This window comes from Quercus robur, chromosome 7 (genome assembly GCF_932294415.1).
Source record: "Quercus robur chromosome 7, dhQueRobu3.1, whole genome shotgun sequence".
NCBI classification, from domain to species: Eukaryota; Viridiplantae; Streptophyta; class Magnoliopsida; order Fagales; family Fagaceae; genus Quercus; species Quercus robur.
In genome coordinates this window covers 41,960,011-41,976,058 of record NC_065540.1, presented here as the reverse complement: position 1 = coordinate 41,976,058, position 16,048 = coordinate 41,960,011, and the positions used below count along the sequence as shown (strand labels likewise).

Sequence of the window (16,048 nt, the reverse complement as noted above, 5' to 3'; positions counted from 1 at the left end):
TATTTTAAAATATTATATTGAATTTGAAAGCTCAAAAATATGTTAAAAACACAAGAGCTGTTCAGAACCCCAAATAAAAGTTACGCCTCGATAGATTTTACACTAACAATCTCTAACTCTCAAGGTGTTTGGCTAGGGTTTTCTCTCAGAAGCACTCCTTAACATTTGTGGGTAATGTGGGTATATATAGTGTGGGTATAGATAGTGTGTATCAGATAGTACAGTTTGGCAAAACAGAATGTCTCGCGGGAAGGCCTTACCTGCGAGATACTCGCGAGACACAGTTGTCTTCATCTGTACTGACTCTTCGCATTCCAGTCATGTGTAGGACACATGCATTACTTTGCGGGATGCTAAGTCGTGAGATACCCGCGAAAGCCTCTTCAGTCTTCAATAGCTTGAGTCTTCACACTCTCTCTCTATTATACAACCCTTACAATCAAATCCCATAATAAATACAGGGTACAAAAGATTGAATAAAATTACAATTAAATTTGGCACGGAATAAAAGCCAACAAAATACATAGTTGTAAATCACAGCTTTACAGAATTATATAATTGATTTTGTATGTTTTTAATTATTTTTAAGACTCTTTTAGATTAATTATACTTCGGTAGCTAGTTTGGATTGTTGTTTTATCTTATATAAGTTTTAGTTTATATATATATATATATATATATATATATATATATTACTCTTCCAATTTCTCAACTCTCTTTTGTTTCCCCCATTTTCACTTTTAACAAGGGAAAAGGTTTCAAAGCCATGTTCTTCACGTTAAAAGAACTGTAAAAAACAACTAAATCACAAAGTTCTCGATTTTTTTTTTTAATCAAAAACCCATGCAAGACGCAGGTTCAAAACTGGTATAATAGAACACTGTAGATAAAATATACAAAACAAAAATTCAAAAGATGCAAACATATAAATATATTAAATTGCAAAAGAAATGCAAAAGATAAGATGCGTTTAATAACATCCAGTGTTATAGTACATATTTATTCATACTCATTTTAGGCACACGTAGAAAGGAAAGCAACAGAAAGATTGACTAGTCGCACTACTAGACTGGCCATTGCTAGTAAAGTAACTTCCATTATTTTATACGCCAGCTTTTTGCGGTGGGTGTTGGATTCAGACACTTGCGTGATCCGCAGGCGCGTGGGACTGGGATCTACGCACCGGTGCATTAGAAATCTCATCCTGAAGTAGACGGCGCTGTGGCCGAAACCGAAAGAAGGTAGATTGGAATATATCAAAAACTAGGCGGTACTTCAGCAACACGTCCATGATTGGCACACAAGCACATAAAACAATGACAACAAAGATCACATCCCGTTGATTATAATTTTTCAACCAAAAGGACGTAGCAAATGAAACCATCATGGCGACAATTGAGATGTAAAGTGAAGTGACTCCAATCATCAACCTAACAGGTAACGATACATGGAAGTCCTTGAATGAATAACGCGAGGTAAGGATGGATAAGAACATTATTAGGGATGTTGATGAGCCAAATAATGATATTGCAGTTGAAACTGAGAAAGCCAGAAAAAGATGAGGTTTTTTGTTTAATCCATCAGCTACTTGGCCAGTAAACATTATAGAGCCAATTAGTGCAGCAACCACCATTGAATAATTAGCTGTGTCTCTCATCCACTTCTCTCCGTCCCTCCTTAACTTCTCATGTTTTTTCGCAAATAAAACATCCGGTGTGTCCCCCTTCTTATTTTTCATTTCTTTGTAGTCAGGACTTACAAACTTTTCCACCTCCTTCCATTACAGATGACAGGAAAATATCATATATATGAGAGACTTATTGTTGGTCCAAAGATGCTGATAATTTTAGGATGAAATTAAATGTATGTGCAAACAGGAGTAAACATTCTATGAGACGGTTCAACATGTGCTACTCAAAGTATATGAATAAGTACCTTGAACCATAATAGTTCTCGTTGCATTTGAAGAGCTGCTCCTGATATAGCATTGAGCTTCTCTTGAGGTGCCAATTCTGCAGCTAAATGCAATATGTTGTTTCCATTTTCAGTTCTTTTCTGTACTATTATATCTCCCAATGAGCCTAACTCCTTAAGTAAATTGAAGATGCTTTCATTGCGCTTCTCAACAGCAATATGAAATATGCTTTTATCTTTATCTGTTGTCAATAATATATCTAGGTTAAAACGAATTAGCTTGACCACAATTTCATTGTTGTCTACACTTGCTGCCTCAAATAGAGCTTGCGGAATCTCTGGGGTCTCAATTAAATGCTCAACATCCCATTTATAAGCCTCAAGACATTTTGTAAGCAGTTCATTGGCTGCTGACTGCTTCGAGTTTTCCTGTTTGAACTTCAACCCTGGAATTGAAAATGATAAAAAAAAAAAAAAAAAAAAATAGCCATACCTCACTGAAATTTAATCTATTAAAAAAATCAAATAGATGTAGAGTATAAAGAGAAAATGTGCTGTTATCACATGAGTTTCATGTATTGTGGCATGCTTTATTCATTGTAATAGACATTATAATGAAATAACTATTCTCTTGCCTTATTGCATGCTTTTACAAGGAATATATATTCCTTATGAATGGATTCTTAGGTTTTAAGTTGTCAAATTTCATGACATTGTAATTTTAATCGAGTCTGTATTGATTATCAAACATTCAAGATTAAGAGTCAAAGATACAACTCAAAGAAGACAAATTTTCAGGATTTTGATTGTTATTTGATTGCCCCCCAATTCATTGAAATCCAGTCTTCGACAGCCTTTCAATTGTGTCTCAATCAATCGAAAGAGGATTCTCAATTGATGTTTGACAGCGGCTCAATCAACGAAGAATCAAGAAGTCAATAAGTGATGTGTTTTAATAAAGCTAGTGTCATGTCTTTTTCAATCCCAAGTGGAACGCTCATATAAGGCCCTATTACACAAGACTCCGTTAAGGTTGTTGAGTCAAACTTTGAAAAGCTAATTAGAAACAAAATCCTAACGTTGCCTTTCTAACCTGTGAGTTTAGAGAGTAAATACAAATATTTTATGTGGTGCTGTTGCTGCCATTGTGTGAATCAAGGCTGAAGCCATAAAACCTATCCCAATCTGTTTCCTACGAAGTTCAAAGGTTCAAGTTTGTGGGGGCACACCAGTAAGTAATCTACTGGGTAAATTTTAGGGTCAAGGGTATGTCTCAAATTGTAAGACTTTAATTTTATTAGTGGATTCATTCTTGGGGTTAGGATTAACCTTTGTACTGGTTTTTCCTTTAATTGTGGTTCATCAATTTTTCATTTATCATATATATATGATGAATTGCTAGCCTGTGGGGCTTTAACTTGTTAAAGTTTGATCACATAAGTGTTAATTGGCGTAATTTGTTTAACTTGTTGCATAATTAATCAAAGAAGTCTAAACCTTAAAATATTGCAACATGAGAACTCAATTCAAGATGTTTCTAATGAAGATGCATGGTTGCCTTTTAACTACATATAGTAAACTTCGTGAGGATAGTGTTAAATATCATAAAAGTTCTAAGAAATCCCGAGTTAACCAATATTTAGCTCAAGAAAGGGATATGCATATATTTGGTCCTTGAAGTCCAGGCACATGTACAGTTTGTGTGGAAAATTTCAAATTAAAAGAGTCTAAGCAACTTAGAGCAGATTGTTGGGTTATGTCTGTAAGTACTACTGGGTAAAAATTAGAAATATAAGTATTTTCAATTGTATAACTTGAATTCTAAGAGTGAAATTTTCCTAGGATTCATGAATTTTTTTTTTTTTTTTTTTTTTGAAGTGTGTTCATTTGTTTTTCACTTCATCATTTATCTTATGATTTTTTCTTTTTCAATTTTTTGGTAATTAACCAAAAATCAATTGAAATTTATAATCAATTAGTGTGAAAAATTGATTTACTTCTGCTAAAATAAATCAAAGTGACAACAACTCACATGGAATATTATTGATGTGTCGTGTTAAAACTCCCGGCTGACTTTCAATAGCAAATGCGCGAGGCTTGCGAGCTAAAACATGCAATGCAGTCTCTCCGTTGTTTTCTACTCTAGCTAACCTATTGTTGGCATCCATCATTTTCAAGGCTTCTCCTGCATTATTTTATAACACAAAAAAATAATAATAATAAAAAATATTATTGAGAAGGAACATTTTTTAATAGAAAAAAAAAATTGCAACAGTCCCTTTTACAAATTTTTTACCCTCATGCACTAGCTTTTTCCCTAACTAGTGCCGGCCGGGCCGGAACTTTTGTTTAGAGACTAGAGAGTAGAGAGGCATGTTTAACCTCAATCAGATAGAAATCTATTTATGAAGGGAAAAAAATTACCATACTACAAATTATTTGATACTATAGTTTTTTTTTTTTTTTAAAACGGAAACATGTCATTTAATTAATTAGAAAAATCAGCATTCTGATACAAAGCTTCCCTAATTATTGGAGGAATATCTTCCATCCAATACAGTTTCATGGAAAAAAAAAAAAAAAAAAGTGGCATAGTAAAGCTTGTTATAGCGTCGAATCTAAAAATTTAAGCTATTAAGTAAAGATGACCGATCAGTATATAAATGTTAAATCCGTACCAAAATCAAACTGTGATTATGTTTTGAACTTCTAGTCAAATCTAACATGACAAAATCAAACCGTGAAGAGCAAAAAGAAAAGGGAAAAAAAAAAAAAAAAATACAAAGGTAGGAAACATTATAGTAATTATTTTTGCTTACCAAATAAGTCATTCTTAATACAAGCAATAAATATTTCACCCTCTTCATTTCCATCCATCATAGTCTTACGATAAAGAAGCTCCACCATTTTACTGTGCCCTAGTGAAGCAGCCATAAGGAGGGGTTTCACTGGCTTATTTACTTTAGTAGCTATGTTTGGCAGGTCTCCAATATCTATATCCAGCATCGCCTTAGCAATTTTCACATTTCCAACTGCAGCAGCGAAGTTCAAGGCAGTGGTTCCAATTTTGTTTCCAGATGTTAGAGTCACATTTTCAGCTGTTATTATTCGGTTGTTGTCTCCCATCCACGCCAACAATTTTTTCACAAACTCTTCCTGGTTTGCTGCAGCAGCAATATGAAGAGTGGTTTCTCCTTTCATACCAATACGCCTTTGAATGCGTTGCATGCCCTCAATAGATTTCCAGTCACCTGTCAGTGCAGCCAGATAAAGCCTCTGTCGCTCCGTTTTGAGTGTACTGTCTGCTTCATGTGTAAGGAATTTCTTCTAACCAATTAGTAAAAATCATAGTTTAATAGAATAAATATCTTCAATTTAATTCTTAGTGTTCTATTTTATACTCTGATTATATTATCTTATTATGTTAAATATTTTTTTCAATTGTCAGGGTAAAATATCAATTCAACCCCAAATTTTTATAAAAATTTGTTTTTTCACCCTTAAATTTCAAAAGTTTATTTTTTCTTCACCTCTAAACTTTAGAAAAAAATTCTACTTTTCATCCTTCCTCTATGATCATTAGTTTAAATCCTAAGTAGCTTAATAGAGTTCTGATGATGTGGTATTTGACTTGTACCAAATTAATTTAATTTTAAAATTATAAACACATGGCATATGTACAATGATCGACACACGTGGATTAAAATATTCAGTAAGACAAAATTATCCTCACACCCACACAACCCGATCCAAACAACCCAGTCTCAAAAATCCCCAAATCTAAAACAACCAATGCCACAGTCCCATGGGCCATGACCTCAATTAGTGGAGAAGTTATACTCTGCAACGGGTATATACCCACCAGTTGTGAGACACAGGTAACATATACCCGTTGCAGGGTATTATTTTCCCAATTAATGACCCTTACCCAATCTAGATGAAAGTTTCGACCGAAGCATGGGTATATGGGTACAGAGCTCATTAAACCCGTAGCCCACAAACAAATTTCAAACAATACAGTAAGAAATGTGACAAAATTCAAGCACCGATTTAGTATTAACTTCAATAAAATTGAAAAAAGAAAAATCATCAACCATACACCCATATAAAAAAATTTGGCATACCATGGGCTAGCCTTCAAAACAAAACAAGAATCAAAATAAATTTCAAGGAAAAAAAAAACCTCTCCCCCAAAATCGAAAACAAAGAGGAGAAAAATAAAAGTTTCTAAGACATGTCCACGAGCAACTTTCGGCCAACCCAAAGAAGCCAAGAATCCTCCAAAGATGTCTCTTTTACTCCAAACCAAACCAAGTAAGTCAATCTCTAAAATTTCTAGTAAATTTTCAACCAAACAGAAAAGTTTCCTTCCTCAAAGACTTTCGAATAAGAAATGGAATTGTGTTCTCCTCTGTGTATAGCAAGGACATTCAAATTTTTTATGTTGCTTCAATAACTGTTGGCTTCAATAGCAGTAGGGGTCTGCCTTTGAACTCTTCATCGCCGGTTGGGGTGGGGTTGTTGATTAAGGCTAGTGGAACTCTGGTGTTGAGGACTAGTGGTTCATCTTTTCATATTTGGGGAGTTTGAGATTAGGTAGTTTGGATCAGGTTGTGCGGGTATGATGGTAATTTTGTCCCACTGAAAACTTTAATCCACGAGTGCCAATCATTATGTACCATGTGTTTATAATTTTGAAAACAAATTAGTTTGATCCAAGTCATGTAATATATCAGTACTCCATTTAGCCACATAGGACATAAACCATTAGACATAAATGAAAGGATGAAAAATAGAATATTTTGAAAAGTTTAAGAATAAAAAACAAACTTTTAAAAGTTTAAAGATAAAAATTATGAACTTTGCAATAACTGTTTTATAATGGAAAAAGAATATGTATACCAAGTTGAAATTGATGAAATATATAATGAGAATATGAAACACTTATAACAAGACATGTGATTTTTATCATATTGGTTAAGAGTTTTGTAGCCCAACTCACAATGTTCCAACAAAGATGTCCATGATTGAAATCCTCCACTCCAACTATTGAATTATAAATTAAATAAATAAAAATATTTTTATTAAATTAAATGCATATAGTTTGAATGGAAAATTGATCTTGATTTTGAAAATGCATTCTTAAAAAATTAATGATTGCTGACTTTATTGGTGGTATTTTAGTCAGAAATATGCATTTCGTTAAGAACTCATTGAATGCCTACACTATTAGACGGTGGGAAAGTAAACATTTACCGTTGTTTGAATTGACATTGATTATTGCCATTGCAACTTATCAATTAGCTTTTGTGTACCTGAAAAGGAAGATTTCAATATTACATATAAATTTTGTGATTGTGATGCTTCACAAAATATAAGTTCGAGTTATTTACACAAACCAAATTAGCCCGACAATCACAGTGATAATTCTTATTTGTCAAAAAGGACAAACCCTATAATTATAATGGTTTGTACTTCTGGCCAACCGGCCAACCAGAATTTTTTTTCTTTTCGTTGGGTGTAAGACTCTGGCTTTTTTGTTTAAAATTATTGAGATAGTATATTACCACAAAACCAAACATATTTTCACCAAACAAGATATGGAAGCGGAAAGATTATAGATGAAAATAAAAGAAGTGAATGCATGCATGTAAGTTACGTCTACCTGAAGAAACGATTAAGGTCAAATGGATTAAGGAGCTGCTCTCAGGATAGACCTCCAAATGTTGTAAATACTTGAAGGCAATTCCTCTGAACTGGAGGTAGAAGTGTGGGATTAATTGTTAGAGGGAAGAAAATTTTGTGAACCGATTGGAAATGGTAGATGATTCCCATGCCCAAGTGTGCTTAATATTACTCAAGCAGTCAAAAAGAGAGTCAACAAAATAAAATTAACAATTTTAAGGTATATTCCAATGCCCAAGTGTGCTTCAAAATTAATCATGAAATCAGAAAGAGAGTGGAAATTAAAGACATTAAAAATTATAAAAATGTATTCCCAAAGATGCATTTGTAATTGATATTGGCATGGAAAGATTCGATTCCTCGTCCAATTCTGGTCATTAATAAAGATATCTCACATAAGCAACTACTGTTTATTTCAATTGCAAACACTTTCCGTCCAACCTTTGTTTACTGTAGTGGTATCTCAGTGGGCAACTACTTTTTGAATGACATTTGTAAAGAATCCTTGTTGCACTTAGGAAGACTAGGAGGAAATTACAATTGCATTATACTAAATTGCTTATACGGGCAACTATGTTGTAAGTCATTCGTAAAGAGTTTTGTCCTTGACCAAGCCATGATGCAATTGTTAAATTTCAGGAAGGCGACGAGGAAATTACCTGTATCTTAAATTGGATCTCACCAAGTCCCTGCAGATACATTACTTTTTTTTTTTTTAATGTTAACTATTAGTAGTCCATAGTAAAGCAAGATGTACACTGTCACAAATTTTTTGAGAGGGGATTTAAACTCGAAGAGTTTAGTCACTCTTGAAAGCTCAAAAATGTGTTAAAATATAAGAGCTGTTTAGATCCTCAAATTAAAAATTACGGCTTGATAGATTTTACTCTAACTTATACTAAGTGCGGAATAAAATAAATGTGAGTGGATAAACAAATAAACTACTTTAACCCATAATCATTATAACACAACAGTAAAATGAAAGGTAAAAGAGTAGGGAAGAAAAATGCAAACATAAGATAACATGCCGATGTGTTATCGAAGAGGAAACCGAAGAACTCGGCAAAAAACCTCTCCGCCACTCTCCAAGCGGTAATCGATCCACTAGACAATCAGTTGGGATACATGGGTTAGCAAAAAATCCTCCAAGCCTAATCTACCCGATACACCTAAGCCATCCAAACTCCTACTCCAACAAGGCTTCTCGGAACCATGTCTTGTCTAGCTCTTCGGATTCCGTAATACGCCTGATTGCATCTGCCAAAGCCTAGCTTCTTCCAATGCTTCCCAGCAGCACCAAAACCTCACTTGACACTCAGAATGGGTATGGTAAGTGTTTGAACTATAAATCTCTTAAGGATATAGAAATGGAGAGGTAGGAGTTGAGTGAAAAACCAGTATGGATTGTGTATAGAAATGTGGGTATAACAATCTCTAACTCTTAAGGTTTGTGGCTAGAGTTTTCTCTTAGAAGCACTCCTTAACATCTATGAGTAATGTGGGTATATATAGTGTGGGTACAGAAAGTGTGTATTAGAAATGACAATTTGGCAAAACAGAATGTTTCGCGGGTATCTCGCGGGAAGGCTTTACCCGTGAGACACTCGTGAAAACCACCTATCTCCATCCTGTCCTGACTCTTCGCATTCTAGTCATGTGCAGGACACATGCATCATTTCGCGGGAAGCTTACTCGCGAGATACCCGTGAAAATAGCTTTAGTCTTCATTTGCCTTGAGTCTTCACACTCTCTCTCTCTCTCGCACACAACCCTTACAAATAAAACCCACATAAAATACAAGGTACATAAGATTGAATATAATTACAATCAAATTTGACACTGAATAAAAGTCAACAAAAACATAATTGTAAATTACAACTTTACAACTCTTAACATATATACAGTCCTCATTTCTAAAGTAACTAATCTTTAAAAATTCATTATTTGTGTGGTAAATACAGGTATATACGAGCATATGTTATAATATATATATATATATATATATATATATATATATATATATAAGTAATCTTATTTTGAAGGTAAAATAATTGAGTTTAATTTCCAAAATAAAAATAAATAAACTGCGGTTATGGTACTCAGCTAAGCAAGCTTGCTTCACGCTTGTATGGAGGCCATTGCTTGAGCAAGAGATGAGCAAAGATACAGGCAAACTTTAAGATTTGACCGTTGCTTGAGTGAGGTATACAAAGTGCAAAGCGCACTTTGGATTTGATTAAAATTTCATTTACTGAAGACCTTGCTTAAGAGATAAGTATTCGCTCCAACAAAATAGTTACAGTAGAATATTGCATAAAGAAAAGGGAAAAGAGGCTTTTTAAGTCTGTAATGGGCCAACGACTAGTAAAAGCCAAGACAATTGATGTAGAATAGACCTTCCTAGAATAGCAAGAGCGCTTGAAGTTAACAGTGCATGACTAACAGGTGTTGGTAGAAATCATCAGGGACACAATGTGGAAATTGTATGAAATTTAGTTGGCTAAAGAGAAACAATCTTCTAATAAAAAATCGTCGCTTTGCCATGCAGTGCGCCTTAATTTTGGCAAATTCTTCTGTTAAGGCATTAGAAACAATAATTTTGCTATTTTTAGTCTTTTTGCTTCTTTAATAACTCTTTACTCAAAAGTCAGAATAAAGTCTCGCTTGTTTTGTGATGACCCTTAAAGTTTGTAATTTATGATTTTATATTTAACTCAATTTTTTGTGTATGGAAAAAATAAGTATTTTGCCACCTAATCTCATGACACTACAAAAAAACTGGACTATTGCGATAGGTTAAAACCGCCGCAAAAGCCCAAAAAACCTTCGCTAAAGGTCCATTTGGCTTATTGTGATGGTTCCACCTGCCAACCTTGCACTACCGTAATAGGTTTATTGCAGTGGTAACAAAAAACATTGCTATAAATGCACCTTTTAGTGGCATTTTTGGTTTTTTTCGGTGGGCAGAAAACCGCCGCCATATGCTGTTAGAATTCGTGTTAATTGACATAACTTGCCGCTATTGGTGTCCACCTAGCTTTAGTGGCGGGCAAAAGGTGCTGCTATAGGGAACCAATTAAAACAAACTCATTGCACTTTTAGCGGTGGGGAGAAATGCCGCTATATGTATAAACCTTTTAGCGGCGGGCAAAAATACCGCTGTAGGGCTTCATTTAAATCATAATATAGGCACTTTAAGCAGCGCTTTTTGACCGCCGCTATAGGTTTTTTTTTTAATTTTTTTCAGTAGGTTTTAACTAACACAATACCACAAATGTAACTAATTAACAGTAGCACAGATGTCTCCAAACTAATGTAATATTAACATCAAAATATATTATCAAATACATAACAAAAGAAAAGATGTGGTCCTTTGTACACAACATTATATTAACTACATAACATTGTCTATAACCATCATCATAAAATTAACAAAAGAAAGATGTGGTCCTTTGTACACAGAAAATCCTTCAACATTTAAATTAACTAATACCATAATCAAAGTTTCAAAGTGTTTCAAAATATTTTTCAACATTTGCAAAAAATGTGTTTGTTCAAATGTGGTACTTTGTACACAAAATGTCCTCAACATAAAATTTATAAACTGCCTGGTTGATGGGATGCAGTTGATGATTTTTGGAAAGCTGGGGATTGTAGGATCGGAGGAACATTCTACATACCAAAAAAAAAAAAAAAAGGGCAATAATTAGGACACAACGATATCAAATATTGGAATCCAAAATGGCTTAATGCATGAGCATTACTAGGGAAATTTGGAGTTTCAAAGGCTGCAACTACAATATGGAAATCACAATACAACTATCAAACACCTTAAAGTATAAACTCAATTTCTAGAAGGAAGAACATAAATGGGCAAAACTCAAATTTTGAAAATAGTATGCAACCTAAAGAACAAACCTTGCTTAAATTATAACCATGCATCCATAAACTGAATGCCAATGCAAGTGGTAAATGAAAAATGAAACAAAAAAATGTCTACAGTGGCAGATACTCAAATAAAGAAGAGAAGGCAAAAGCCAGAGGCCTACATTCCTATCATCTCATAAAAAAGGTTTTCTAAAACATAGGCCTAATACAATTAGCTCATGTCCCAACAATTCAAGTGTTTGACAAAGCTAAGCTACCTTTCTAGTTGACAAAGCTAAACTAAGCTACAAAAACTTTGAACTTGCCAATTACACAGCATCCCATTGGTTGACCTCATCCTCCACCTTTACTTAACTCAATTAATTCAACGTCAGAATCTAGAAGAATTTCAATACAAATGGCATATACAAGAACCCAATTGTATAAATTATTTGAGGGATGCAATTTCTGTCAATGACATTACAAACTAGCACTAGCAATGGTTCCCATGATCACGTACTTCCAAATCCCTTTACAAAATCTGCTAGAAATGGTCTTGTATAGCAAGTATGCCAATAAAATCAGCACTAGCAATGGCACAACCTTAGCTATAAATGTCCAAGAAGTAAGTCCTGAGGCAATACTAATGACTATCCAATATCTAATGCTAATCAAAGTACTAATCAGCCCAAGTATTAATCAGCCCAATTGCTAATCAACATTATCAGCCCAGAAGCTAATCAACACACTTTTGATATTTTTCAACAGCCTAAAGTCTTCACTAAGTTATATATTACCTTAAAATTGTCAAGTATAAATCATGTAGCTTAGAAAGAAAGCTCAAAAAACACAACACAAACCTTATTACTATCTGAATACAAATTAACCCAAAAACACAAATTAACCATTAGAAACCCTAAAATCAAAATCATTAATGCCAACCTGACTGCATTGTGGAGTTATTTGTTGCACTTGTTGAAGCATGCGAGCCATTCTTTGCTCCATCTCTTCGAATTGGCTAAGTCTTTCCTTCATTTCATCAAAATAGGACAATTTCTCCTACATCTTAGCCAAGGAAGGCTTCAGTTGTGAAACTTTGTCATCCCTTGATTAACTTGATCATATTTGAAGGTCCGTGAAAGCACTCTTGCTACTTCGGCCACTTGGGCTTGGACTAAATCCTACCTCACGAATACGACTTTTGTGCTCCTTACCCATCACTTTGGCAAACACATCATCCGGTGCCCATGCAAGACTACCACTTGTGTCATCTGATTGCAGTTGATTCAAAGGTTCAGCCAACAACTCCTTCATTTTATCCTGATATTTGGGTTTGAACAAAAAAAAATAATTAGAAATTAGCAACATCATTTGATTGAAGGCAATAAAAATTATACTGAGAAGCATACACAATATAATGAATACAATAAGATGCAGCCAAAATCTGTCATCTCTATAGCAATACAAGATACTATTAATAAAAATGAGAGAGGAACTAAATTAATACTTGCTGTCCTCTCTATAGAATTTCATTTTATTTGTCATTGATGAAATGAAATTCTCTTATATACCATATATGGATTGAAAGAATACAGGAAGCTACGGTAAAGTTTGTGGAGATGAAAGCTTAGTTAAAACTATATGTGCTAATGTTAGTGATAGAATATTGTGAAGTCCTTTGAGTGTTTATAACCAACTTCAGTAGTTTCTTTACATTTTGAAGTAACAATACATATCCTTAACTATGGTCATTCATAGGCATTTACTCCATAGAATTAGAATTGCAACAAGCATGTTAAACAGTATGGTTATTGTGAAACCACTCTATTGAAGCAAATGCAATGATTGGCAATGAAAATGAAACCAAAAATGGATTACTCACCATTTTTGCTTGCACTACTTCATTAATTGTAGATCCATCTTACGAGTATGCAGTATTGAATATAATGCTACACGCTCTACAGGACGTCCATCCGCTTTTGCCTGCAACATGAACATCATATTTATATAGTGATGAATATTGGTTCCACATAAACTTAAGATAAGTCAAATAATTTAAAAATTAGTCATAATACTTATTAACTTCTTTGCAGCATGCACGGCAAAGCTGCATGAACCAGTAGTATGTAAGTCCTCCTGTTTAGAATGACGGTCCCTGTTCTTCTCTGACTCTATCTACAAAATTATGGAGTCAAAGAATACCATCAGAATAGCAAGACAAAATCTTTGATAAGCTCAAGAGGGTAGTTTTGAAAAAATAACAAAAAAAAAAAAAAAACAAAAAAAGGGTAAGACATGTAAGGCAGTTGGAGGTTCAGTTTGTTTTTGTAATGTTATCTACAACATTTTTGTTGGTACATATAAAGTTAAACCTGATCAGAGTAATTGTGTTCAGATTATCATATAAGAACTACTGAGGTAAGAAAAATATCGCAATCACAACAATGAATTCAATCAAACTTGAAGCAAAAGATGTAAGAATAATAACAACAATTTTTAAAATGGAATAGAGATGACCCTATATGCCATCTCTAGGTCTCATTCAAGAATAAACAACTTGTGACATGGTAATTGATCAGATTAATTATTGTAACATACGATCCTAATGTCCCCTTTTTTTTCTTTTCCCTTCAAGATAATGCATTCTAAAGCAGTAGTGTTTCTTCGTAATTGAATCCCATTAGCAATTGTAGTTAGAGCTTTGCATGGCCTAAGTACTTTTAAGCCACGTTAGTGAGACACAGGGGCGGAGACAGAGGGGGGCGAGGGGGGGCACCTACCCCCTCTGACTCCTAAAACATCCTTGCATATGTAGTTTATATTCTAGTTAGTCCTTGAGACATTGAGAAAAAAAGAAAAAGAAAAAAAAAAGGACACCCACTTGAAAGTGACCCAAGAAAAAGAAAGGAAGAAAAAGTTATTCTCAAAGACCAAACCATGTAACCTTTTCGGAGATTCTAGCCCTTTGCCCTTAATTTTTAAAAAATTTAGCAATATGCCCTTATTTCGAAACTATATAGGGATATGCCCCTGTTTCAATACTCGATTACCTTAAAATCGAGTTTCAATGAAATACTCGATTCATAGAAAATCAAGTTATGCCCAATAAAACTACAAAAAAAAAAAAAAAAAAAAATGCATGGAACTCGATTTTAGGGAAGTCGAGTTCCAAAACGCCGCTATAAGGCTTTAAAACGTCACTATAGGGCTTAAAAACGCCACTATAGGGCTCCTTGAACCTAGAATGGGGACTTATAAAAAATTTTGCAGGAAAACGCCGCTATAGGAATTTAAAACGTCACTATAGGGCTTAAAAACGCCACTATAGGGCTCCTTGAACTGGGGATTACACTAATAAATTTTTTGCAGGAAAACGCCGTTATAGGGCTTTAAAACGTCACTATAGGGATTAAAAACGCCACTATAGGGATCCCTGAATATGGGGAATTACACTTATGAAATTTTTTTTGCATAGAACTCGATTTCCTAAAAGTCGAGTTCCATGCAATTTTTTTTTTTTTTTTAAGTTTGATCGGGCATAACTCGATTTTCTACGAATCGAGTATTTAATTGAACTCGATTTTAGGGTAATCGAGTATTGAAACAGGGGCACGTCCCTATATAGTTTGCAAACAAGGGCATATACCAATTTTTTTTAAAAATTAAGGGTAAAATGCTAGAATCCCCTAACCTTTTCACCATTTCACTATTAACATAAGCAGTTTTTCTCTGTCTTGCACCTATTTCACTACTTTTTCTTTTTTATTTAATATTTTTATTTTCACCATTTTCACTGTGATACATTTCACAGCATTTTATTATTAAGTGATGCTAGAGATATTACAAATTTTACTGCTTATATCTTACAAATTAGCATCTCACCAATCACAAAAAATAATTTCAAACATATATTCATTATATTGTTTAAGTAACACTACTCACATTTTTACCACATCAATTTGTAAAATTTGTTGTAGCTATGACTATGAATTGGTTATTTTTGTTTATTTATTTTAATACTACGAAATATATTCATATTTTCTTACCATTGTTTTGTTATTATTATTGATTAATATTTTTTAGATTATTTTTACTTTTAATATTGTTTTTTTAATTTTGCCCCCTCTAAACTAAAATCCTAGCTCCGTCACTGGTGAGACATGACATCCCTTCTTTGAGAGCTTGATCATTGTAGGACCAATAATTTATTAATTTTATTGGTAAAATTCTTGAAAATAGCACTAGACTGGTAGTGCACAATTACATCTGTGGTAACAGTACAAATACAACTACATATTAATTTGTGGGCTACCACCACAACACGTGCTGGTGTATGTTACAATGAATACGAAAGAACAAAGGCATAAAAAGTGGAATAAAACAAACAAAAAGTCTAGAAATGAACACTTGATGAAGGTGATAATAAACTAATATAGAAAATGGAAAATAAACATGCATGCTATACAAAGTAAAATGTAGTCCAGATTAGTTCCTTAAGGAAACTTGACACTCCTTCCGTCATGTCCCAAATTATATATATTTCCTTTGATGTCATCTCAAAATGCATATTCAAACTTCCAAC

General features: G+C 33.7%; 1 protein-coding gene across 3 annotated transcripts; it reads right to left on the bottom strand.

Moving 5' to 3' along the window:
* Nucleotides 1–348: 348 nt before the first annotated feature.
* On the bottom strand, nt 349–7,753 carry LOC126693497 (uncharacterized). 3 transcript variants are annotated; one of them, XM_050389483.1, is made up of 6 exons: nt 7,580–7,753; nt 7,171–7,229; nt 4,734–5,241; nt 3,947–4,099; nt 1,936–2,360; nt 349–432 (listed from the first exon to the last, which is right to left on the bottom strand). In XM_050389483.1, the coding sequence occupies exons 2-6, from the start codon at nt 7,186–7,188 to the stop codon at nt 391–393; spliced, it is 1,146 nt and encodes a 381-aa protein (XP_050245440.1). In that variant the 5' UTR covers nt 7,189–7,229; nt 7,580–7,753; the 3' UTR covers nt 349–390. The 3 variants fall into 3 exon arrangements, with proteins under 3 accessions (XP_050245440.1, XP_050245438.1, XP_050245439.1); XM_050389481.1 differs by lacking the exon at nt 349–432 and adding an exon at nt 952–1,774 and having other exon boundaries at nt 7,580–7,752; XM_050389482.1 differs by lacking the exon at nt 349–432 and adding an exon at nt 952–1,774 and having other exon boundaries at nt 4,734–5,216; nt 7,580–7,752.
* Nucleotides 7,754–16,048: the final 8,295 nt, after the last annotated feature.

Excerpts from the sequence above, each read along its gene's own strand:
- LOC126693497 (XM_050389481.1), bottom strand. Across the intron at positions 2,361-3,946 it reads ACACATCAATAATATTCCAT|GGTTGAAGTTCAAACAGGAA; the intron begins GTGAGTTGTTGT and ends TTTCAATTCCAG. Across the intron at positions 1,775-1,935 it reads GAGAACTATTATGGTTCAAG|GAGGTGGAAAAGTTTGTAAG; the intron begins GTACTTATTCAT and ends CTGTAATGGAAG.